At 40.3% G+C, this 26,583-nt stretch overlaps 4 protein-coding genes across 4 annotated transcripts; 2 read left to right on the forward strand and 2 right to left on the reverse strand.

Annotated features, from left to right (window-relative positions):
- Positions 1 to 111: 111 nt before the first annotated feature.
- On the reverse strand, positions 112 to 2,194 carry pebp1 (phosphatidylethanolamine binding protein 1). The gene is made up of 4 exons (XM_044025526.1): positions 1,982 to 2,194; positions 1,302 to 1,411; positions 949 to 1,049; positions 112 to 532 (listed from the first exon to the last, which is right to left on the reverse strand). The coding sequence occupies exons 1-4, from the start codon at positions 2,114 to 2,116 to the stop codon at positions 315 to 317; spliced, it is 564 nt and encodes a 187-aa protein (XP_043881461.1). The 5' UTR covers positions 2,117 to 2,194; the 3' UTR covers positions 112 to 314.
- Positions 2,195 to 3,687: 1,493 nt separating this feature from the next.
- vsig10 (V-set and immunoglobulin domain containing 10) lies at positions 3,688 to 11,019 on the forward strand. The gene is made up of 9 exons (XM_044027065.1): positions 3,688 to 4,005; positions 4,105 to 4,416; positions 5,773 to 6,078; positions 6,612 to 6,902; positions 8,516 to 8,800; positions 9,036 to 9,149; positions 9,298 to 9,310; positions 9,873 to 10,012; positions 10,093 to 11,019. The coding sequence occupies exons 1-9, from the start codon at positions 3,954 to 3,956 to the stop codon at positions 10,185 to 10,187; spliced, it is 1,608 nt and encodes a 535-aa protein (XP_043883000.1). The 5' UTR covers positions 3,688 to 3,953; the 3' UTR covers positions 10,188 to 11,019.
- Positions 11,020 to 11,275: 256 nt separating this feature from the next.
- wsb2 (WD repeat and SOCS box containing 2) lies at positions 11,276 to 20,731 on the forward strand. The gene is made up of 9 exons (XM_044027066.1): positions 11,276 to 11,533; positions 11,737 to 11,905; positions 12,480 to 12,688; positions 12,760 to 12,891; positions 16,453 to 16,553; positions 17,203 to 17,399; positions 18,166 to 18,255; positions 18,353 to 18,469; positions 19,121 to 20,731. The coding sequence occupies exons 1-9, from the start codon at positions 11,494 to 11,496 to the stop codon at positions 19,332 to 19,334; spliced, it is 1,269 nt and encodes a 422-aa protein (XP_043883001.1). The 5' UTR covers positions 11,276 to 11,493; the 3' UTR covers positions 19,335 to 20,731.
- On the reverse strand, positions 20,692 to 25,034 carry rfc5 (replication factor C (activator 1) 5). The gene is made up of 11 exons (XM_044027067.1): positions 24,886 to 25,034; positions 24,217 to 24,281; positions 23,675 to 23,811; positions 23,507 to 23,586; positions 23,343 to 23,416; positions 22,571 to 22,730; positions 22,309 to 22,390; positions 22,066 to 22,195; positions 21,745 to 21,822; positions 21,421 to 21,475; positions 20,692 to 21,311 (listed from the first exon to the last, which is right to left on the reverse strand). The coding sequence occupies exons 1-11, from the start codon at positions 24,930 to 24,932 to the stop codon at positions 21,212 to 21,214; spliced, it is 1,008 nt and encodes a 335-aa protein (XP_043883002.1). The 5' UTR covers positions 24,933 to 25,034; the 3' UTR covers positions 20,692 to 21,211.
- Positions 25,035 to 26,583: the final 1,549 nt, after the last annotated feature.

The following is a 26,583-nucleotide window of genomic DNA, read 5'->3' on the forward strand; positions in this document are numbered from 1 at the left end:
ATACTCTGTCAACAAAGGAAGTAGTTTAAAAGAAAGCTGCTGATTTAAACAGGTTTAATGAGTTTCTAAACAAAACGTCTGCCACATGATCAGAAATAATTTCCACACAAATCAGTGTTAAACTGATTTATTGCAAATTAGTTTAAGTAACAGTGAGTTTTTATTTCTGTTACAGCATGGAAGGCAACAGCGGGAAAAGAGGATATTATCAGTGGCAAACAAAGGGTTTTTTCTTTTAACTTTTGCAAGTGTGGGAATTTCCTGTAAACCATCAGAAATTCCTAGTGCTGAGAGTTCTAGAATTAAGTTTTTATTTATTTTCCAGCCAGCTGCTCATACAGTTTGGGCACATAGTCGTCCCACTCCGCCTGGTAGCATGTTCCAGCCACCGGAGCGCCAAGGTTGTATTTCTGCCTGAAGCTCTGGATCTTGAACTTGCCACGGCCGTCTCCCGAGCGATTGCTGAGGACGAGCTCTGAGCAGGACAGGCTGCCTGGCTGCTCGTACACCAGCCACACATACCTGTGCAGACCTGAGGCAGACAAAGAATACATCACATTGCTGTTTCTGGAGAACGATCTCTTAAAAAAAACCTGAACTTGTTGTGACCAGGCTGCAGATCCAGTTTAAGGTTAACGGTGACTTAGTATGCCTTTCCTGCCACCATGGCATAAACAGATTGAGTCACATGACACGATGCATTTTCAGATGAAGGATGTATCATACAAATAATGTTACATTGTTTCTATTCACAAAAGACAAAAGCAGAATATCATTAAAATAGATATACAGTACATGTAACTGTGTAAATGGAGATAGCTTTATATTGAAGGCAGGCCCCTGAAACAGCGAAAATCCGTCACCCAAATAATTCTTATCATATCGTACCTTGAGCAAAGTTTGCGCTCTAGGATAAAAAGCTAGGATCAAAGCTTCAGTCTCTCTTACCTGTGCCCTTAGGAGGACCAGAGCCCACATAGTCCGACAACACGCAGCCAGACGAGATGTCATTCCCTTTCATGTTGACCACCAGAAAATGGTGCCACTCTCTGGAAGGGAAGGTGCACACAAATATCAAATAACTTAAGAACTCACAGAGCTCAAACATCTGTCAAAGCTTTCTTCATCGGGCTATAAACAAAATCTTAATTTCAAGATCTAACATTTCTTTTATACAAAGAAAGAGGTGGTTTCTTCTAAAGTGAAACCTTCCCTTTTTTATTTTGCCAACTCACTGCAAGTATCCATTCAATACTCAAGTTTTACTAAGTTGTGCTCAAACTGTTAACTGCCCCTCTCACCTGAATTTGGGCTCTTTCCTGCTTGGAGCATCAGGGTCAGTAAGAGCCAGGGTGTACATCTTACTGGAGTCACATCCCTCCCACTGGAGGCAGGTGGGTCTACTCTGCACCTGCAGGTCAGACACAACTGTTATTTCGATGAGCCATTTCAAGTGTCTGAGTCCAGACACACATGATGGACAAATGATGATTATTTTGCAGGGGGTTGCCAAAGAAAATTGCAGATGATTTTCTTATATGGCTTTTAGGTAAAGTGGTATGAATGATTATGTTTAACATAACATGCTTTAAAACCAAGTTGGGGTCCTTTTATCAAAAATATATATTGAAAATGTTTCGTTTCCCTGTTCATAGTTAAATTTGCTGGAACAACGTAGTCAGGAACGTTCTAGTAAAGGGTTGTGGGTGTTTGCAGCTACGTTGGCCACTTAGCGGCGCTGTTTGCCGTCTTTTACACCTGCAGCAGACAAACTGGAGGAGTTATATAATCCCATTCTTTGTTGTAAAACATTAGCAACTTCAACGAATAAGAACAACAAATCATAGTTTTTTTTGTTTTTTTTTTAATAAAGTCAGTTTGGTGCGTTGCTCGCATGGTAGCTTTTGAGATAACGCCCAGAACCAATGCTAAGTTAGCAAAGTTGTTAGCGTGGCTAGCCAACATGAATTAAATGACGAACCTGTGTTGGGGTGAGCACTTTGCCGAGCTCGTCTATTTCAACGGAGCCGTATTTAACTGTCAGGGGCAGAGCTGGCTTCTCATCAACCTGCTGTAGCTCGAGAGAGCCGGACCACTCGCTCACGTCTACTGGCATGTTGTGTATAGTCGCTGTCTCGTAGACGCTGCTGACTGAGCTGTGCTGCGTTCATGAACCACTGTATAAGAAAATGAGCGATTCTTCTTCTCCCTCTTTGAAGCAGATTACTACGCACGTTCTCCCTTTGCTGCCTCACATCGGTGTGGAATCTGTACTTACGCATTCGCTCACGATATTATGACCAGCATTTATAAGAGAGCGGAGCACTTTTTCCAGGTCGTTCTCGAACATACATGAGCTTAAACCATAGTCAGCCACACACACAAACTTGTTATTATATCTTAGTGAAGATTCATCATTTTCATTCCCTAAGCCCCTTACCCTAACCCTAAAACCAGGTCTTAATACATGTTGACCTTCCCTCATAGTGAAATATTAAATCAATATGTAGACACATTAAGTTTTTGTTTTAAACAATGCCGTATATGCATTTTTTCCCCCTCAAATTCTGACCTACACTAAAACATCACTTTTAGCAGCATCTGTGGTTGGCCGGCAGAGGGTGCTGTCGCCTCACTGCGACATAGTTTGCTCACATTGCTGTCAATCAGCCCTGCTGCTGTTTACATTCTTTAACACACTTTCTCCATGCTGAAATCCCTTTTTATAGCAACAAAGGCGTGGTTGTCAAAGACTGTGTGATAAGTACCTACTTTTTCAGTGATCCACATTTCTATTTGAATTAATTTTATTTTTATTTATTTTCATGCTGAATTTATCTGGGCTTGGGTAATACATTTAGAAATGTATCAGTTGCATTGTTGATTACTTAGCCCTGAAAAAGCTGTGAATTGTCAACACTACAATGGCATTTGTAAAATACAATGTTTCTTAATATAAATATATAAAATAGAAGATTGAATTATTGTGAACCAGTAATAGCAGTAGTAATCGTAGAGGTATATATTTGTATTTTCCAGGGTTCAAGTGTTTTTACAGTGCCTCCGATCAGTATCAGTGCCTCCTCACTGATAACAATACGGTTATGGAAGTGTTACAATTTTGTTTTCTCTCTCTTTTTTGTATGATTAAACACTTTTTTCACCCCTGTGTATGAAATCTGTAAAGACAGGATGTGTCCTTGTGATATTTAACATCTTTTCAGGCTGACTTTAGTTACTTTTCATTGACAGTAGTTGGTAACACTGAATGACATTGCAAGGGGTAGTATTACGTCATCGTTTTCCTAAAGTAGTGTATTCTGAGATTTTCCCACTCTGGGAGGCGTTTTCAAAAAAATACTGTTTCAGGTCTCCTAAAACGCCGTCTCAGAGTGGACGGAACATATCTCTGCCAAAAAAAGGATGCGTATTCACCTAAATCTGTTTCCATGTGGACACTACTGGCCTTACCCAAATCCTAACCCTACCGCAGTCTAAAGTTAAAACATGTCTTCACCTTAAAATGTAGTACTTTACATTATTGGGACTTGCTCTTGTAATAATGTGGTGAATTAACAGGTTTAGGTCTCCATAACATTAGTAATACCTGGACCAAACACACCCACACGCACACAGAGTGTACTGTCGCTTTAAAAAGGTGAGGTTAGGGTGTGGTTTGTTCGTGGCATAGTTTCCGGATTAGCATGTTCTGTAAACAAAGCGCTACGAGGTTGAACGCGGTATCAAAGAAACTGAAGCAGGCACATCATGTCAGATTGGTCACGTCCTCTGACCGTGTCCTCGGTTCTCTGTGGGTTATAATGGGAGGACTGGTGTCCACTGGGCTGCAGACAGACACGCGCGCGCACACACTCACACAGGTGGACTGGTCAGACAGGTTTTTGACTCTGAACGTCTTTTGTTCACTCTGAAGGCGATGTAGAGAAGTTATCATGAAGACGGTCACGACTGCAGCGCTTCTGTATTTGTGCTTATGCGCAACAGGTGAGTTTTTTGATTGTTGTCACAGACAAACAGGTGCGACAGGTGAGTGTAAAAATCACAGTTAAGTGATTTCTGCTTTTCTTTCTCTCCTTCTTAAAGTGGCAGTTTCGGACGACAGCGACACCGAAACGGCACTGACAGCAGCACCGGGCGACGTCGCTCTACTTCCGTGTTACACCGCCGGTAATGTGACACCGTCTCTCACGACGTGGTTGAAAGATGGACAAGAAGTTGTCAGAGGCGGCGACTCTTCTTCTGCCGCGAACCCCGCAGCCCAGCGGCTCACGGTGCTGCGGGACGGCAGCCTAAACATCATGAAGGTGATCCGTGGAGATGAAGGCACCTACCTGTGCAGCTCCACATTACCTGGCAACAACACCTTCCACGCACGTGTCCTGCTTCAAGTCGCCAGTGAGTTCCACTATTCCACTATTCTTTATTAATGCAGCCAGGGCCGGCCCTATGCATTTCAGTGCCCCAGGCGGCTGGTCAATTAGTCAAGAGTGAAGTTTAGAATAGAAGTATGGACACTGCAAGCAAAGTTTGCAAAAAAGTCAAAGAAATAAAAAAACACTTTCATTACAGATAATTTAAATGTGACACATCTAACACATCTTTGCTTTTCATCAATCAAGTCATCAATTGTGTCATGAAATAGTATCATCTGAGAAACATCTTGATTTATGCTAGTGTGTTCTGCTGAAGTCACTCCTGAGACATTGTACGTCTCATATAGGTCTTTATCAGCTTTATTGTTGAGGAGCTCCTTTTTGCACTGGCAGCTGTCACTTGAATAGTTACAGTGATTCTGAGGGTCACTCACAGGGCAGGCCAGAGACGTTAACACGTACCCCAAACTTGTTATGAAGTCATGAATGTTATTTATCTTGTCAGTCAAAGACAACACATACTATGTTTGGCTTTATTTTCCTCCTCCTCTTTCTCCCTTTTCTCCCCTGTGCACCTATTAATTTGAAGAGAAATAACACATACTGCTTCTGTCATCGAAACTCGTCATCACTGTTTACTTTAAGTGTGCACTACGCATGCATGTATGGCATGACACACCTGAAACACATGTGTGTGTATATGTATGTGTATATATACATATACATAGTATTATTTTTTTCTTTGTGGTGAACCTCAGGCTCCGTACGCGACCACCTATATGGCCCATGCTTAGAGTCGGCGCTGATTGCAGCATGTAAACCTGTGAACAAACAGGTTCTTCAGGCTTTCCAAGCACATGGAAAACATGCATGTTGGGTCAGATTACTTGCAAATGTAGATTACCGCATGCACATTGTATGGAAAAGTTATCACAATTTTTTTTGCTCCAGCAACCGAGAAATACAGAGAGAGTCCTTGTGAGATCAACCTTGTGTGAAGACAATTTGACAATGGTTTGAATTAGGGCTGAACAATTAATCAAAATTGCATGAAATCACAGGAGGCACAATATTTGTTAAAGCCAAAATGTCTGTCAAAATATCATTTTTGATTAATTATCTTGACCTATATACATCTTATTCTACAGACTGATCTTTGTTTCCTCACAGATCTGCACAACTATCACACAGTAATCGTCATTTTAAATATGTTTTTCAAATGAAAATAAGAATAAGAAGACACAGCACCCATGACGACCCTTCCTGTTAAAATGATGGCAGTTAGATATATATTCAAAATCGATCAGCTTTAGTTTGAATGTAATAGACATTTGCTCATATTCACACAGTTGTAATACCCTGCACATGTTTCTTTCAGGTAGTCCAGAAATTGCATCTATGTCCATTGGCCCAGCCACCGCTCTGTCCAACGGGACGCTCATCGTCTACCAGGGCTCCACTGTCTTCTTCAACTGCTCCGGCTCCTCCTACCCGTCTCAGCGTCTGATCTGGGGCTTTTACGGAGCCTCGTTCGCCAACATGTCGCTCATTGGAACGCTTGGATCCTGGCTGGACTACAGGATAGAAGACATCCAGCCCAGTGCTCAGGGAGAATATCGCTGCAGCGCCCACAACACCGTTTCTCATCAGACCGTTGACAATAGCTCTCAGCTGCTGGTTTACTGTGAGTACCATCAAGAAGAAATGTGCTTCAGATTTTTCAAATTTCTGCCAATACAAATCACAAGGCTAATACAAAAATGATAACTTCCAATACCTTAGTTTAAAATATTTTTTCCTTTATTGTTAAAATGTCCAAGAGCCTTCCTGTATGCGTGTTGGTATGCTCTGATTTCCTCCTGCAGTCCACAATCATTAGGTTAACTGGACACTATAAATTGACTGTAGGTGTGAATGTGAGAGTGAATGGTTGTTTGTCTCAGTGTTGGCGATCTGTCCTGGGTGCACCCCATCTTTGTTCGTGGAGCTGGGATTGACTCCAGCTCCACGCAACCTGAGGATAAAGTGGTAGACAATGAGTGAGACACTGTGTCCTGGCATAAACACGTTAAGTTAAAGCAATTCAATCAATTCTTGGGGTCAATTGTTTTGGAATTGACATTTTTCTTTGCCAACTGGGCTGACCGTCCTGGGTGAAGTAATCGTACATTTGTTTGTGTACTTTAAGTTCCTTACTGATGCTTTTGGCCTGACCAGATGCCCCGGACCGGCACCCAGAGTGTATGTGGACACCAGCTCAGGACCCATCCCATATCCTTTTCAATTGCACCTGGTTTGGAGCATATCCCACCCCAACTCTGCTCTTGGGGGAAGACCGAGGCGAACAAGGAGCTCGCAGGAATGAACACATTTATGCAACAGAAGTGACGGACAGTCTGTCGGTGACTCTGAACCGTTCCCTGCTGTCCGATGGCCAGACTGTGTGGTGCATGGGCCAGCACCTGACACTCGCTCCAGGGAAGGAGAAGTCGTGTTCCCTTACCCTCAGTAAGTTTGCTGTGGTGAAATGTGCCTTACGACAAGCGTGAGATGCAACCACTGAATTCTTTATGTACTTTCCACTTAAGAGGCCACTGAGCCACGGTGAGACTCTACAGTGTTCACTCAGTAATCTTAGTACGGTTTTTAGAGCCACGCTACAAGTTTAACACTGTTTAACAGGAGGTCAACAGGATTCTGATTCATGGTTTGACATTTAAAAGAAGTTGTAAAGTTCTGTTGATAATTGACCACAGACACCTTATCTGGTAGATGTTTGTTCAAATGAAAATGAAAGCTAGTGCTAATAACTGAAACACAAAACCATTAGTGTGACTTGATACAAACATTTCTCTCTAAAAAAAATCCCTTAAATCCCCTCTAGTCATTATTTTTGTTGACTTTCATCCTCAGGTTGTTAGTAATAATGTTTTGGGATGGAGGCTGTCTGTCCTGAGGTCCTCCCATCAGACAAGCACAGACAGACTGGAGGCAATATCCTCGTCTTTGAAAGGCTCCACCCATGCAGTTTATTGTGTTTATTAATTTGTTTGCTAGGTTGCTTTGCAGAATAGCTGTTGCCATTGCTGGAATATCAACATTTCCACTCAGGGCACATGAGTGGTCAGTATGGGCCACACTTCCTCATGGCAGTAAGTGGAGCCTAGATGAGGTGCAGAAGTTATTTATCAATTATATTCCCTGCCCCAGCTTTATATAGCAAATATTTCAGAATGTCAAACTATGATTGTAATAATTATAGTTGCTGTCCCTTGCTGCACTTGGCAGCCTCAGGTGATGAGGCTCTGCTGAAGGAGGTGACCAAAGCACATCACATGATCAGTGCTCTAACTCACTGAGTAAACTGCATTGTAGTGTCAAGACTTAAGTATTTATCAGCTTCGTGTTTGATTTCCATAATTATTATTATTATAATAATTATGATTATTATAATAATAATCATAATTAGCTTTGCTGAATTCAAGTACAACCGTGTGCACACAATGGACACTAGTGTTGTGTTGCACAGTGGGTGAGTCACTCTGTGGTGACAGGTTAACATAGGACAGGATTGTGTAAAACTCTTGAGAAGTGTATCTGGGTTTTGTATTTGCTGATCACCTTTGTTTGACATTTTGCAAAGTACACATGATACGAGTACGTTTTCAATCACTGTGCAGTTCATGAAAGGTTTCGTGTTGATGTCCGTTAGGTCATCTTCTCTAAAACATGCCCAAACGTCATTTGATTCATCAAATAGTTGAGATAAGTTTTTTTGATTATCTTTTGCTAAATTTGTGTATTCGTTTTCAAGTTCTTCATTCTAAACTTTATCTTTACATCTGTGCTCTTTTGCTTTAGTGGATGCTGTTAGGCTGTGTTTGTTAACTTCTGGGCCGACCGGGGCTAGCTGTTTTCCCCCATTTCTAATGTGTGGTAATGATTCTGTAGCTATAATCATATATATTAATCAAATAAATAAATCACATGTCAAACCCTGGGATGGCAGTTGGATTCTCATGGCAGTGTAAAATGAAAGCGAAGTGGACTCTTTGAACAAGTCATGTTTTAAGAAAGAAGCATCTGAAAAGAATCTTGTGTTTCTCCCCTCACTCTTCCAGAGCTTCCGTACCCTGAAGGTCAGCCGATAGCCACGGCACTGGAGGGGACCAGCATAACGCTAACCTGCTCCGAGTCCGTGTCCATGCCCCCTGCAAGTACCACATGGAGAAGGGGGCTGCAGCAGGAATATATTGTTCCCGGGTCGAAGTACGTCCTGTCTGAGGAAGGCCCTGTCCTCAAGCTGACCATACTCAACATCAGCAAGGACGACGAAGGCGTCTACTTCTGCCGCAGCGAGAACACCCTTAACGTCACCGAGCTGGAAGTCTACCTCACTGTGAAAAGTGAGTGTGGGATGAGAGGAAATATTTCGGGAATTAAATCTTCTTTGGCATTTTATGGCGTTGTAAATTTTTATGTAAACAAGTGCAAACTGTACATATTAAACATTCAAGGGATTGAAACAAAAAGCCAGTCACTGCAGGTGTCGACTCCACCGCTGGAATGCTGATAAACCTGCTGCTCCTCCCTTTTCTCCGCCTCCTAATAATTTGGTGCTGTCCTGTTTACTCTCCACAGCCTCCTCCACATACACAGGAGTGATCATCGGCATCTTTATAGCCGCTCTGATCGTGGGATCAACCGTCATCATCGCCAAAACCATTTACTCCAACCGACATCGAATTTGCCTCGGTAACAGTCAAAGCTCAACTGATGCAATTACCAACGCAAGCAACGTGACTTAAAATGTCATTTGTAATGTTAAAATCACAACAAAAGTGTTTATCATACAAATCCACGGATACTGATGTCACAATTTCTGTTTATCCTGTTGTTTCAGGTGGTGGCTTTGGGTGAGTATCTCACATTAACTTGTTCAGTTTACACAAGTGGAGTAAATGAAAGGGATTGAAACCACACACTTACATACTGCAACACTGATTTCATTGTAATTATTTTGTCATACAAGATGTCTTATTTATAAAGTTAATTTCATAACAACTACAGCTGTCCACAGTGTTTTACATTAATCCTATTAGTTTATTATATTTTTATTTTGGTAGTTAATTGTTCATATTTCCTGCTATAAACGTGCTATTGACACTTTTCTTATATTACAACTGTATCACTGAGGAGATAAAAGGAAGTGTGTGTGTGTGTGTGTATATATACAGTATATCCCATTTCAGCTAATTTAAAGTGGACCCTTGTGGAGTCTCATGTGCGTGTGACCATTGTCACTTTTTGAATCCATACACGGTGTGAATTCACTACTTTCTTGAAATATCCCGGACCTTCTTAGCATTTGGACACAGGCATTGTTGAGGCAGCATAAAAATAATCCCTATCAAGATGTGAAGTAGAGTCACATCATTTGTGGTTATATAGCCCATAATCGTGTTTCATGTTCTCTAGGCAAGTGGAGGACAGAGGAGACGTGCTGGATCTGGTGGAATCAGATGATGAGCAGATCTTTCAAGATGCCGTTCCCCGGCTTCCCCCAATAACCAACGGAAATCACACGACACTCGTCCAGATACACCGGATCCCATCGAGTATGACTTCTTCATCTTAAATTTAAATGTTTATGGTTTCTTGCTGATGTATGTTTGGTAATGTAAAACGTGTTTTTTAGGTGACCATGAAGATGCAGAAAGTGGCGACACAAGCCCACAAAAGCAGGAAGATACTGTGCAAAAAGAAGAGCCAGTGGAACTTGTATCATTTTAGGCTATTATTTTAATTTTGGGGTAAAACCATTTACTCCCAATGACGATGTGAACAGAACCAGAAGATGTGTAAAAAAAAAAAGTATGTTTTTTGTCTTTTTTTTTTTTAATGGGGTTGTGAATATTTTAAATTTTATGTCTGATTTTTTTTTGTACAGCAAATTGAATATGTTGCTTTGTTACTTAATGCAGCAAGTGAAGTTGTTAAATAAAAGATGTGATTGTTGCTGTTTTTTGGTTAGTGGTGACATGGTGGGCCGTCCGTTAACTTACACCTGATTCATACATAGATCTACATCCGTCTCCACCCCTGTAACTATGACATATGTCAGTTTGACACTCATCATCGTGTCCAAGAATCCAACTTTTCTCACCTAATTCAAATGACTTTAATCAAGGTAATCCATTGATAGTGTTCCTTATGTTTCAATAGTTATATATATAATCAGTCCGAATGTATACAGCTCTACTTTTAAGTGAAGTCAAAGATGGTGTTTCCATTTATATTTTTGTGTTGCATTTAATATACAAAGATAAGCCGGTGAATTGTTAATTTAGCAAAATGTTAAAAGGAGAAAAAAAATCCAGCCAAATTATTAGTTTGGATGTAATTCATCTATGTTTGTAAAGGCAGTGGGACTGAGACATTCACTATTATGGTACCTTACATAAATTAATAGCCTTTATATGTCTTTGTTATCTTTTCCCTGACCATGTTTTTCTTTTGTTAATAGTTTGACAAAGTTGTTAAATAATTCTGTGTATACACCATGTCTGGCCTTATATTTGATTGTATGTGTCAGAAGAGTTAATGCAATAAATAATTTAAATTAAGAAATACAATTGTCTGTGGTCTAAACATACTGACATGGTATTTTGGAGCAGAACATCATTTAAAAATATAAGATTTATGGATGAACTTGTATTTTTTGTGTGTGTTACAGCAATCATGTAAAACATGTCATGATATAACAGTATATGACACAACTCCACAAGCTTTATAAAAACAAAAAACAAGGGGCGACGTGGTTTATGGCTCTTCATTACGTAATGAGAGGAACACGTGACTTCAATGTGAAGCGGAGCGGCCAATGATACAGAGGGACTTTACTTCAGGAAATCAGCTGGACATTTTTCTCCCACACTTGTCTCAGACGGAGGTAAACAACGCGTCTCTGCGGTCTGTCCCGGGTCTCTCTGTAGAATAGATGGACACTAACAGCCAAACAGGGAGGACGAAGACAGCAGGAAGTCAGCGGTAAAGCGAATAATGTGACCAAAAGGGAAAAACAAACAAACAAAACAGGATGTGCTCCACGGAAAACAACGCGGAGCTGCTGCGGTCACGTAAGTGACTTGAATATTTTGTTGTCATCGCAACTGTGCGTAACCAAGTGGTACTGTATGTGTGTGTGTGTGTGTGTGTGTGATAGAGAACCCAGCGAACAGTGCGGGCGGTTGTTACATCTACGAGCTGTCAGTAAATGATGCATCTGTGAGCCGTTCAACTGACTCTGACGCCGCCTCTCCGTTCTCCCTCCCTCCCCCAGCGTCCGACCCCGCTTTTCTCCTGGAGCTGAAGACCAGGCGGCCTCCGTCACTGGTGGGCCGGGCGGGCTGTGAGACCTGGAGCGTGGACTTCTCTCCGGACGGAGCCTGGTTCGCGTGGTCGATGGGACACGGCATCGTGTGGGTTGTCGCCTGGCCTCTCGATTCCGAGTAGGTTTGACTCTACCTGTGCTGTTAATCCACGTATGAGGCGTTCACGTGCCACCGGCGATTCCACGACTGCCAAACTTTCTTATCTGGGTACCCACTTTTTTAAAGAAGACCAACCACTGCGACCCAGTTCAACCATATAAATCATGACAAGAGCTAATGTATACATAATATAACATATATTACATAATGGAATATGATTGTATTTACTTTCACGTTAAATTCAGTTTAATTTGCTCATAGATACATGCAATACATTTAAGTGCATAATATAAATAAATACAGGTGTATCTATGCATTCATATACACATATACAGTACATTGATTATTTAAACACACACAATACACATGCACATTTTTGTTATGGGACATTTTGGTACTTAAAATCATCGTGTTAGGGGAAAGTAAAAAAATTGACTTGGATCAAATGTGTTTTATTAGATCAAAATTACAATAATTGTGACTAGAATATTCTGACTTATGGAGCTGTGATTAATACTTTTCCATCCATGCATAATGCACTCTTTCACTCCTGCTTCACATTGCTTACATGTGGATCTTCTCTCACCCGCAGAGACAGTCAGAGTGGAGAGATTGACCGTGAAGACAAGAGCTTCAGTTGTGGTCACCCAGTGTGGGGCCTCGCTTTTGGACCAAGACCCCCAAAATCCAAGTCAGTCACTGCTGCACAGCCACATAATGCAAAAACAAAAGGGAACCACAGCCTGCTCCTGGCCACAGGCTTAGAGAATGGAGTAATCAAAATCTGGAATGTCTTATCAGGTGAGATTTGCTGCCGTGGATGTTGTTGTCTGCTGTTTTCAGATATTAAAGGGCTTTTCATTCACTTTTAGGTAATGCTGTATTTGACCTCCATGGCCACGAAGGAGTCGTCAGGGACCTGGTTTTCCCCCAGAATGGGACACTCACCCTTGTGTCCTCCTCTCGAGACAAAACCTTGAGGGTTTGGGACCTTGCTCACAAAGGTAAGTGCAGGTTGTGTTGTGTTTGGGGACAACTGATGAAAAAGATGATAAATATTGGTGCTTTTCAGAGCTGATATTCACATAAATCCTGAGCACAGCACCAAGTACTATTGTTTTCTCTGGTATTGACATAAGTCTTGCCATCTCCCTTTCTTGCCATAACAAGTTGACTGTCTAGTCACACGTCAGAGACGGCGCTGAAGTTTTCCGCATTAAGCCAATTTCACTTCTGTTGTTTTGTTTTGTCCAACCCCTAACTCATTAGAACGCACTCACAAAGTCACTCAATGACCTTCATTACGAAGCTGATCTTATCACTGATATGGACAGTTGTATTTTATTTTGAGGATATTTTATTCTCCTCAAGGATATGCTCTCCATATGTTGGTGTAGTCCTCTTCATCTACATACACAGCTTTTCTTCTGAGGACATTGCGTTGACTTCCATTCATTTGGACAACTTAAATAAATTATAATCCCTAACCTTAACCTTAACCAGGTATTGCCTATTCCTAATCATAACCTAACCACAGTTCATATCTTAGCCTTACCCTTAACACGTGCCTCACAAATGAGGTCTTGCCCCCCCCTGCGACCCTCATGCAGTAGAACAACAGAGTGGGTGAGTAAGAACCAGGCTCAGATCCCAATGAGGACTTCTGGTCTTGAACTTGTTCTTGGTATTTGTGAGCAGGTCTGCTGGAACTCACACATGCACAACCCATTGCTCAAAGAACAGAAGGGGAAAAACAGATGAGGTGAACTCTGGGATGGAATGTGAGTAGGCGGACTGTCATTTTGTTATGAATGGAATTGTGGCCATGTACACACAAGGAGAAGTGCTACGCTACTCTCTGAAAATGACAGGCACCTGGGGAGTACAGGCATTGGCCCAAAGCACTGCTCAAGCTGCTGTAACATTATAGGATTTGAATAATTTGAAAACAATCATGTGATGATGGGTGTTAATATTGTGGGGGTGGCTACAAATAATGTCGCTTTTCCATTATACAGTTCTAGCATTACTCGGGTCAACTCGGCTCTACTCGCTCTTGTTGTTTTGCCATTAGGGATAGTACCTGGTACTTGGTCCTTTTCGTACCTGCTCTGACAAGGTTCCAAGTGAGGTGAGCCGATACTAAAATGAGACATCGACAGAGAGTGTCGTTAGTAGAAGAGCCATGAGCCCTACATCTAACATAGGAATCAGAGATGGCAGACACACAGCGTGGCCTGTATGTGTAACAGACTCTGTGGCGCAACGGTACAGTGTCTGACTCCAGATCAGAAGGTTGTGCGTTAAAAGCCACGTCAGGTTCAATTCTAAAAAAAAAAAAAGTTATTCTGAATTCTAACAAGCTTCTGTTGCTCATATTGCAAGCAAGTGCAGAAGTACACACACACACAGACAGACAGAGCCACCGAAAACAAGACTTCACTCCCACTCCGTGGGATGAAGTAACAATGCCGAACTGTAGATCAGTTGATCTCCAAATTTTAGCAAGGAAATATCTAAAATCTCAATTTAACAGAGAGACTCCACTCAAATACTGAACGATTCGTTGAACATATTTGTTTTAATGAGTCACTAAAAATAACTGCTTAGCCCTGCTTAGACGCCACAGCAGTTTTGCGCAACTGTGCTATGATGACAACCTCCCACGTTAAGGAGGTACTATAAAGTAATGGTAGATAAGATAAGATAGTGGGAATGTACATTATAGACAGTTTCCAGGATATATACAGTATGGGCTTGATATTTACAGTATAAACACAGATTGAACATGAGATATAATATATCTATATCGCACTTAAAAATGTGTAAAATCACAGTATTGCACGTGGGATGAATAGCCTAGTAATGTGGTCTACTGAGAGCAGTGCTTCATACCAAGTAGAGTCGAATCGAGTAGAGCCGAGCAGTGCTAGATCCATATAATGAAAAAGCGCCTTTACTAAGCACTGTACATTTAAGATCAGATCACTCAGGATGGAAGTTTATACTGGGTCTGAGCAGGGTCAAGATCATTTCAAGTGGTGTTTGCAGACAGTTTTTACTTATGTTTTTACTCTCTACAGTTTGATTGGTGAATAGTTTTAGGAAATACTTTTGTTTACATTCCAGGGTGGTTCTTTATTTCTGAAGATGCATTCTGTTATGAGATATCATCTGTTTTGATGGCGTGTTTTTGTCAGTTGTACGTGCCTGTACATGTAGTAGCTCATCACAAACCTTGTGATATTAATCGTTTTGCACAGTGCTATGAAGTAGCCTACATTTCCTAAAACTTAATGTATTAATGTAGTGTATTTTTGTTTGAACTTCCCACCCCAGAGCTTGTGTTTCAAATATTTTCTATTATTTTCAAATCTAAAATGGTGAGTTCAAAGACACTCATAAAAAAATATTTTTAAGCCACCTTGAGGGAATACTTTTTGCATTCAGTCATTTTAAAAACAAAACCAGAAACCAGTACAATAATGCAAAATTTGGTTTATTAGCAGAAATGAAATGCACCACCCATAAGTGTATGTGTGTAACTAAGTGCAAGCCAGTTAGATTTCTGTTGCCTTTAATAATATATTGTTATGGCAAGGGCCTTTCTTAATGGAGGCCATCTTGCACTGGTATATGTGTACAGTGGCCCAAACAGACAAAACAGCCACAATATTTTAAAACAGATGTGCATATGAATAAAACAACAACCTTTCTGTTATGCAAATGTACTGTAACTATGATGCACTTGGGAAGGGGAGGGGTGAGTGGATGATTCCTTTGTGTTTTCATTAGGTGTGAGTCACTACGTATACATGCACAGTTTAATCGAGCTGAGGCCGTAGCTTCTCAGTTTCCAGTTGACTTTTATGTCACAGAAAAATAAACAGCGGATGGTGCGATGGACCGTGCTGTATGTTTCTTACCTGCTGTACCCGTCTCTTTGTCAGTGCAAAAGTGGGTCTTCTCCGTAGCTTTTGCTCTCACGGACGCAACTGTGTTTGTTCTTTTATACGTCGTCGCCTTCTACGTCCGGGAAGGAAATTCTGGCGCATGCACAGAGCACAAAGTCTGACTCCAGTCTGACTAAGCGTTTTCATGCAGGAGTAATCAGACTATAAATCGCATTATCCAGGTATGTTGTTAACATGCATGTAAACAATTCTTACACACTTAAATACTAGTGATATGTGAAATAAAGATAAATAAAATAAGATATATATAAAAATATAAATCAAAATGACACAGAAATAATTATACTACTACTACTAATAATAATAACAACAATAAAAATAATTATAATAACAGTAGTAGTAGATTACCATTTTTCAGAGAGAGAGAGAGAGAGAGTTACTGGTGAGTGTTATGCCCTCAGAGAGTAAATACAAATGTTGCTCTGCAAACCGCACTAATAATAACGTCTCACCATGTAGTCAGGCTGGACCACACCTTCTGTTTCAATAGAAAAGCAGACACATGTTCAAGTTGATCACGCACAGGACTGCCATTCTGCACCACTTCGAGAACACTTTATTCATGTCTTTATTACTCTGTCTTTTATTCAGGTAAAAAGGTGCAGGTGCTTTCTGGCCACAAAGACTGGATCAGCTGCTGCTGTGTGTCGTCAGACTGCAGCATGATTGCGTCCGTTGGACGATTTGACAGAGTGAGTGAGATGGGGATTTTAAAAGTTATGAAGCGCATCCGGCCCTACGTCACAAGCAACGTGAACGAGTGACAAGGTTTTATTTGTTTGTCTTGTGCAAGGGTTCAAACTCCATGTTGTCTGAACTTTTAAGACAGGAAAAAAAAAAACTCAGTTTAATCCTTCTTGAGTCTTTACAGTGTCTACATTTTCTGCAGCACTTTTGTGTCATATCGGGTATTTTAATGACCCTTTTGTTCATCAGTTACCATCTTTGTGTATAAAATGTAAAAACACAGCATTTCAGAGAGAAGAATTGTGTTTATTTTTCAGTGACCATCTCCCTCTCCTCTCTTCACTTATGTAAATATTTAAAGCGATACTTAGCTTTTACGAGATTCCGTTGGCATGATATCACATAGTATTGTACCAGACATTGTCACATTTTAATATGACTTGTTTCTTTCTGCTAATGTTTTATCGAGTCGGTATGTTACTATAAATCAAATCAATGCGTTTTTCCAGCATTGCAGCTTTTGCAAAATGTTAGATGTTAGAATGTTAGAACTTTGATCAAGTCTCTTTCCCGTAATTACTTTCAAACACAACAAATCCATACAGCAAAAATGAAAGACTCATTGCCTGTTCATCATTATTTAACCTCTATCAGATGGTGTGTCTGTGGAGTCTACGGTCCTACACGTTCATCAGAAACCTGACTGGAGGGACACGGAAGACCTTATACCTACTGTCTTCCTGTGACTTCTCCCCTGACGGCGCTTTGCTCGCCACAGCAGCGTTCAGCGGCTCCAGCTGGTGGATCGACCTCTGGGACCCGTATACAGCAGAGAAGCTGACCACTCTGGTGTGAGTGTACACCCAGTTTTCACTCTCCATATGTTTTTGGCACGGCAAACTCCGCTAAGTGGCCCTTGATTACACCTTAGTCCACTTATTGACCCACATAAAACAGAAATCACTCTTGTAGGCAAACAGTTTCAAGTGTAAAACATTGGGACATAAATTGAAATCTGAGAACACAAACACTATCAACATTACTGAGTCATATTCACTAATGGCTTATATTTTGCATAATTTTGCTCTTAAGATTTAAAAATGCCTCATTTTTAAATCTTAAATCTTAATCAATTTTATAACATTCTTTATAATAAAAAAAACTTTTAGAATGCGGGGATGAAATCAGACTCAAAACTTGAAAATATCATTAGAAACACGATCATTTATATTTTAATAATTTATAATCTGGATCTGTGTAATCTCTCCTTCCTTTTTACTTTATTACCCTGAGAATGTGTCTCATACCACATAAGTATTGAATAATTACAGCATTTATTTATAATATCTTGCAATAAAATATATCTTGTATTGATTTTTATGTGCGTACACATTTGTCAGAGTAGAAATCTGACGTACGCCTTCTTTTATGCATATGCAAGCTTTATAAATGAGGCCCCTGGTGTTCTGTGGCTTATCCAGCCCGTATGTGTTTCACATTTTTTGTTTACTCTTCGTATGAGGATGTCAAATTTAACACATCAACACAACGATTTGCTGGCTATAGCTTGGCAGCACATCGTCCTGATAAACCCGGGCGTGTTTATTTCATACACAGCGACTACTTTGACAGCCATGGGCAAAACCAAATCTCAGCAATACAATTCTCCCCCAACGGTTTGCACTTGGCGATCGTGACTGACGGCAGGTGAGTTGTTTATCAGTTTCAACCCAGAAATCTTGTCGTGTAGATGTTCCACACACACGTGATGGAATGATTTCATGCCGGCATGTTGTGTTTGCAGAGCTCTGCGGATCTGGACGCCAGGACAGAAAGGGATGGTGATGCAGACGAAAGCAGACCAAGACGCCAATGGACTCTGCTGCAACTACCATCCACAGGGTGGGGTGGTTGCCACAGGGTAAACATGTTGTCTCCCACACTAAATGCAACACCAATTTTAACTAGAAATGACTGCCTTAAAATCATTTTTGAGGAGTTACTGACTTAAAATAGTGAGAATGGAGCGTCTTTCATTCACACTCAGCACCTGAACTTCAATTTCTGCCATTTTTCTAAATATAAAAAAATACAGCTGACGTGTATGATCACATTGTAACATTTAAGTCATATTCTTCATTTAGTTTTTAATTGATAAGTGGTACAACATCCTTAAATGTGTCGTTTACAAACAAAGCTATTTAGTTTACTACCAGAGAGAAATCAGAAATATTCACATCTAAGAGATTTTATTGACACCCAAGTTAGTTACTAGTCGATTCTTACAGCCCTCACCTCAGAATTTTACAATATTGTTTATATTGTTAGGTAGCATGTGGTTTATCAGTAACTTTTCAAATATTGCCTTCAGTGCTTCTTCAAATAAAACTCTTAATCTCACATGTAAACAGGTTAGATTTCTAAGATGCTGTAACCTCCTGTGTTTAAATTTGATGTTTTCAGGGTAAACTAGATCGTGTTTTTCTGGTTTGTTTTCATTTACAGTGCATCAGGTTCTCTCAGACACTGTGTTAAGACTGAACATTTCTCCCCCCCCCTTCCTAACCCACAGAACCAGAGATGGTCATGTGAGGTTCTGGAGGGCTCCCAGGACGGTGCCCAGCCTGTGCCACCTTTGCCGCTCCATCCTGCGACACTCGGTCTCTACGTACCAACTGGAGCCGCTGCCCCTCCCCAAAAGGATCATGGAATACCTCACATACAGAAACATCCCTGAATGCCTCAAGACCTGCTGCTCCAACGGGGAAGAGGAGTGGGAAGATTAAATGAACGTTTAAAAAAAAAAACAAAAAAAACAAATGCGACTGGAAATGACATACCACTAATAATTTACCTCTGTTTACTGTTTTTTATTTAGAGGCCGTTCACATGCAGCAGCTAAAACACGTGGAAGAAGCTAAGGTGGTGTTTAACCAGAGGGCCACGCTCGTTACTAAGGGTGCTTTCATACTTGTCATTCCAAAACTAAGAGGGATTCCCCCCTAGATTGGTTCTAATGGGCTTGTGTGAACCCAACAATCGCATGCCATTGTGGCACAAATCAACCAGGCTTATGTGATGTGTCTTCGGAATGCAGATTCTCCGGTGAATAAATCATTATATGCTTAGATCCAGAAGACGTCTGGATGCAGCATCGATGCGTCTTCTTATCGTCATCAGATATATGGCACTGTTTTCTCTGTGCAGCCTGGTTGTATAACACCATCCAGAGAACGGCAATAAATGCTATTACCCACACTTGCTGGCGGTAATCCATCTACGATTACAGGACTATGAGGGATTCCCTGAAGTCAAAGTCTCACACAAAATTCCGACCAATCACAAAACTGTTGGAGGAATCAGACGTGTATGTAACTAATTAATTGCAACACATTATTCCCTGAATTTGAACAAATTACAGATATGAAAGGACCCTAAGTAACCAACTTTATTGTCATTTATTACTGAAATTCATTTTGCAGTGCATAGGACAACATACAGGTTTAACAGGATGGTATTTAACCGTTTACTAGATCAAGTGCAAACTGCAAACATAGAAGTTAAAACGGTTCGTACCCGCACAGCCTCACTGGGTTAATTAACACATTAAATAAATAAAAATAACAATAATTAATCCTCTTCCTTCACCATCTGAGCTTGAGGGGTTTGATCGGGATGACTGAGGCTCAGGGATTATGAGTGAACAGACCTGTTCTTCCATGTATCGAAAGACTTATTGAAAGCTCTTGCTGCACTCATGTTGGAGTGACACATCACAACACATGCACCACTCTTGTTTTTGTGCACATCTGACATGCATTTGCACATCTTTTTAAATAAAATAACGATTATTACCGTATCTGCACTGTATGTGAACGGCTTTCGCGGCTTGGTTTTGCACACAGTGCAGCTCTTAATGCTAAGTTAAAATGCAATATTCCTGCACCAAGGTTTTCATTTAAAGCACTACTACTGTAAGACGATGCATTAACTATGTTCATATGCTGACTTGAATATCAATTTTATACCATTAATTTATTCTGTAACATGTATTTCTAATTCCTGTGTTTACCTTTAAACAACACACATCCTGCTTCTGTACCTTCACATATCATTATTAATGTAAAAAAAAAAACACATCAATTATAGGAAATAGTTTTATTAAAATTGATGCAAACATTTACATGTGTGAGATTTTTTTTCCCACCAAAGATACATGAGTAACTTATTCTACACCGATGATGCGATTTTCCATATTCCCACAGGAGCTGGTTTCCATTTGACTCGGATAACCGTCTGCTGCACTGAGTGTGGGGCAGTGTGAGGCAGTGGGGACATCCTCAGAACATCTGTTTTCTTCAAAAAACAAATGGGCAATTTCACCTATTTATTGTTATTATTATTATTGGTGAAATGACCTGAAATCTACCCGTCCTCAGCTCTTCACAGCATCATTGTAATCCACAGGGAGAAAAAACAAGTGAACACTATACAAGGACATTAACAGAAGCAAGACTATGGCCAGACTGTTAAAAAGCCTTCAGTTACATTTGAGAGCAGGATAGAAGAGAAAGAATGTTGCCTTAGTTCTAGATCTTAAAAGCGTAACTGGCTGTTCATGAGTCTTTGAACTCTTTCTCTTCACGTGTCTCAACTGTGTCGTCTAGGAGGCCTCACTGACCACCATGTCTCTCACAGCCTGGAAAGCTGCGACCATGGCGCTCAGCTGGATCTTCTCATCGGTTCCAGAGGCCAGTCGGTGTCTGAAGAGACGACACGGGGTAAGTCAAAAAAACCTTCCGATCACCTGCATGCTTTATTGATATTAATTGATTTCATTTATGAGAGGAAAGCATAAACTGTCCCACTTACTCTATGTCAGCCAACTTGATGAGCAGACCAATCCGAATAGCTGGAGGAAAGTCCACTTCAAGAGGGTAAAAGAAGAAAAGAAAAATGAATTACACCATGCATCTTCACAGATAAGTCAATATAAGCTTGTACAAGGATTGAGTAGTTCTGTTGTGAAGTGATGCATCAATCAACACATAAACCACCCACTCCTCATTGTATCTCACAATGTTTTGTTTTTTTTATAAAGCAACACAATGCAGGATTTTAGCCTTGATGTTAGAACAGGGTGAATCTCCAGCGTATATAAAGTTTATATCATGATGTGATCTACTGTGGCCTCACCTCGATGTATGAGTAAATGAACCTCGGTGAGGATGTCATGCAGGGCCAAACCTTTCAAAGTCTTCAGCTGAAGGATTTCTATGAGCACAGCGTTAAAGAAACAACTAGTTTAACATGAACAGTTACGGCCTATTTGACACCAACCTGTAAAAGAAATACATTACATATATGCAATTTAAAGATATATATTAATATATATATATATATATAGCCTTCTGTGTGAATTGTAACATCACTAAAAACAGTTTCACAAGCTGTAAAAAGTAAATAGGGAACACAGTAATGCCTGTTCTCAAAGAGACGGAGCACAGTGAAGGATACGCTTATACGCTGAAGTGAAGTCTTTGTTCAGAGACCAGTCAAGGATGTTGGCGATATCTGAGCGGAGCGGGTGACCTGTGCAGGTGTAGACTGTGTCCTCTGTGACTTTCCCATACGCCATACTGGTGCTCTGAAACCACAGGATAGGAAGATGTACAGCCAACATTACACTGACGCTATATAATAACCTGTAACGCTTTAAAACACTAACAAAAGGAGCAGTGACGGCAATGAGTAGTTTACCTGCAGTATGTTGAGAGATCTTCTCATATCGCCTGATGATAAAGTCACAATGGCCTTCATTCCATCTGGAGATACATCAATACTACAACAAGAAATAGTCACTCTTTAAAAATCTGCCTCCAAATTAAATACTAGGTTTTTACATCTACATTAAGTTAATTCATTTAAATTTTCAAATTAAACCAGTATATAATAACTATGATGTGAAGACCAAGGAGACATATCAAAACCATTAGACACAGTCACATAGACAAAAACACACCTCTCCTGCTGGATTACGTGCTCCAGCCGCGGGATCATCTGGTCCGGGTTCAACGGGCCAAAGCGAAACCTGGTGCAGCGAGACTGCAGTGCAGGAATGATCTTGGACAGGTAGTTACAGATGAGACAGAAGCGAGTGTTTTCTGTGAACTTCTCAATCACTGAGAGAGTGAGAGAGAGAGAGAGTGAGAGGGGAAAAGGAAAAGAAGGGAAAACAGAAAAATATACTTAGCTGAACAAATGGAATGGTCTTCAAAATACTTTACAACTGATGTTGTTTAAATTCTTGCTGTCCTTAATGCCACACTGCTATGTTACTTTGTTGAGAAACTGCAAATAATTATTATATACATGTGTACTCTAATCTAAAACTACATATTATAAACTGAGCATCTTAAATCCATAAAGTGGCAATTAAAAAGTATAACTGGTTGGCAATCTGTCAGAAAAGCATGCAATTAATAATAGTAAAAAAAGAATGAGTTATATTTAATAACAACTATAATATCTGCAACATGAAATGTGGTCTAGTTGTTCGGTGTGTTATTATTTATAACTCACTCACTGGCAGTAATAATCTGGCGTCAGGCATCTACAGTCACGAGCCACGCAAATTGTATTGTATTCACTGTATTTCACAAACACACAATATAGCTACTGTTTATTTGAATAACAAGCAGAGAGCCTGTAATTCACCAGCAGCCAACTTCTCTAGCTGCTCACTGAGCCGTGTGGCTCACAGTGGGCGACGCTCGGCCGAGCAGATGGCTTACCTCGACGTAAGGCATTCTGGGCATCCTGGGTCATGGCATCAGCCTCGTCCAGTATCACCAACTTGAAGCCCTTCCTGGAGGACAAGAGGGACAGTCAAAAAGACATCAGTTGAAACGATTCCCTTTGTGATAAGATAAAAGAGTGTTAAGATGGTGTATTTTACTTGAAGATTGTCCGGGTGCTGGCAAAACTCAGAACGGGGCCTCGTACGACATCAATACCTCGGTCATCTGATGCATTTAGCTGCAAAATAATAGATCAGATATGTGTTTTCTGTTTGAGAACCAAGAGGAAGAAGTTTAAAAGGTTGACTCGAGGAATAGTATCATACCTCTAACACCATAGAGTTGAACTCCTTGTCTTTGTAAAGCTGCTTGGCACATGCGAGGATGGTGGAGGTCTTTCCTGTTCCAGGGGGACCATAGAACAAAAGATGAGGAAGTTTGTCCTCGCTGATGAACCGCTGGACTGAGGAGAAGAAAAGCAAAATTTTAAATAATGGCATCAAATCTGACAGCTTTCTTATAACAGATAGAAAGTTATCCATCCAGGATTTAATTTTTTTTTTTTTTTCATTTACTATTTGAAAGTTTCAAACCATGATCAATCATGATGGCCTACCTATCACTAAAGGATGATATACAGTGCTTAACAAATTTATTAGACCACCACTCAAAGCCACAGCTGACCTAAATGAACAGCATTGGTAATTATTATTATTAAATGTTTTAATCATTTGTTATTTGCCAAATAAGTAAGAATAACATTTTCAGTTTTAAACACTTCTAAAATATTTATGTTTAATAATTTTTTGAGAGGTGGTCTAATACATGTGTTAAGCATTGCATTTATTTTGACTGTCCATATACTTACTGGTGCTAAGAATATCTTTGTGTGAGATTAGATCATCCAGTGTCTGTGGCCTGTATTTTTCAACCCTGGAATATGGAGCAGAAAACACACCAATCAATACTGTTATCAATAACAAACACAGGGCATTAATAAGTAGCTGTAGTCGTTACAGTATTGTAAACAAGCTAAAATGAACCCTGTCAAGTCGCATTATCCGTGTAAACGGACTTCATTCAATTTAATCTATATTATAACATCTCACTGATGGAAGAGGAAACATATACAGTACATTATACTTTGCCCAGTGTTATCTAGTTTAAATGATTGAGTGCCACTGTTCAATTCGGCACATATAGTTTCGCATCATGTGCTAATATAATAAACACATTAACGACAGGCGCTGCAGCGGAGGAGCAGGAGCAGCAAAGCGAAACTCGGCGCATTATTTTGTCGTCATGTGAGCCGAACGAAAGCCAAGGTCCAGTGACTATAGATCGCATATTCATTTCACAGGGGTGAGTAAGATAATATGAATTGTTCGTAATTATCAGAGAAGTAAACCTGCACACAGACGAGACACTGGCGTTCTGGTCCTAGTGACTATCCACAGTATAAAGGTTAGCTACCAAACTAGCTAGCTAGCAGTGAAAAGTATAACTCTCCTGACATGGACAATGACTTTAAACTCACCAGGGAAGATTTCGCGTCTGTAGCGACGCTTTGTTTATGGACGTCATGTTTCCCGTTAACAGTGAATGTGGCTCAAAGTTGGGATAATATGAATACTTGTTGCACGCACTTCCTCTCTACACTTGCTCCTGCTGTCTGCAGTGTTTGGCGCGCTCCACAACAAAACGTGGCGTAACGTCACGGCGCACAGCCAATCACACAACTCCATCCACCCCTTCATGGGCGGGGCCTCGGTGACATGAGCGCCCTGTAAAATAGCACATTTCTGGAACAAATACAGTATTTCATACACCTGGAAACATTAAATATCATGTACATTATGTGCAATCTTGTATATATACATTCATTTTGTAGCTTTTCATTTCAATGTTAGTCATTACTTTTTAAAGGAGTCGTTTGGTTTCATATTAGTTGGATAATTCTTTGTGTGTTTACGTTTAGTTGTAGCTTCATCTGTTGCCACAGGGGTTGCCACTATGGAGTAAGTGGTAGTGGTAACCTAAGAATTACAAATGATTATTGTTTAATCATATACTATCAGGTGATCGTATATATGTTGTATGTGATTAATGTAGCAAGATAGTATCAACAAAGTTTCGTAACAGTCCAGACTCTCTTCTGCTGGGATCCTCGTGAATACAATTGATTGAACAGAAATAATCTCATCTCTAACTGATAACATGACAGCTATTTTTGAAAAAGGAATTTCAATTGTGTTTGGGCTTAAAAAATTTTTTTCTCTACGTGCTAGCTTTGATCAAGCCATCTTCTCCTTCCTCTTTACATACTGCTTATTGACTTTTTATTTGTTTTATTTTGCCAGCTTGTCTTAGTTGTTATTTAAAATATAGTCTATGAAATGTTTTAATTTTAATAATAAAATGGGAGCATAGGCTACAAACAAGTAAACATAAGATAAGATAAGATTTCTCCTTTTATTAGAGATAAGTCCTTTATTAGTCTGGCAGTGGGGAAATGTACATTGTTACAGCAGCAAAGAGAGTAAACGTATAAAAACATGTAGTCAATAAAGACCTGTGGGGGATTTAGGTGCTGGGTGAACTGTAATGGATGTCAGTGCACATTTAAGTGTAATTATGATAGATTTTAAGACCCCTATTTTTTCCCAACATGTTTTTTCCCCATTATTTAAACCAACAGAATGCAAAATAGAAACAATATGGCACCAACATCAAGACACATGAGCAACTGTATAGAAAATAAAGAAACAAAGTACTGAGAGACAAAAGTCAAGAGAGTAAAATTAAGATAAAATTAAGGATTGTCTCCTTTTCTGTTAGGTTGACTTTGTTTATTTTCCTTCTATTTATTATGAAAACAACAACATTTCAATAAATGAATTCATAGCATGTGAAAAGTGTTGAGGCTGGATGGAACGCTGAGCCTATACTGCACCGTCATCGCCAATCTCGCGAGAGCTGCTGCTCTCGGCGGTGCTGCCTGGGCGATGCGATGCTGTTGCTGTGGGTTTGATTGACAGGAAACATGTCGGTGCGGTGGGAGCGAACCGGGATGCAGCTGCTGCCACGGGAGACAGGGAGAACCTGCATCCAGTCCCCGCAGCAGCACCTTTAAACCAGCGGGCTCTTCCCCTGACACACGTCTGCTTATCATGCGCTGAGCAGCTTTTTTCTTTTTTTTCTTTTTTTTTTTAAAAAACATCCCTTTTGAAATCGG

The sequence above is a fragment of the Solea senegalensis genome, linkage group LG5 (assembly GCF_019176455.1).
Source record: "Solea senegalensis isolate Sse05_10M linkage group LG5, IFAPA_SoseM_1, whole genome shotgun sequence".
Lineage (NCBI taxonomy): Eukaryota > Metazoa > Chordata > Actinopteri > Pleuronectiformes > Soleidae > Solea > Solea senegalensis.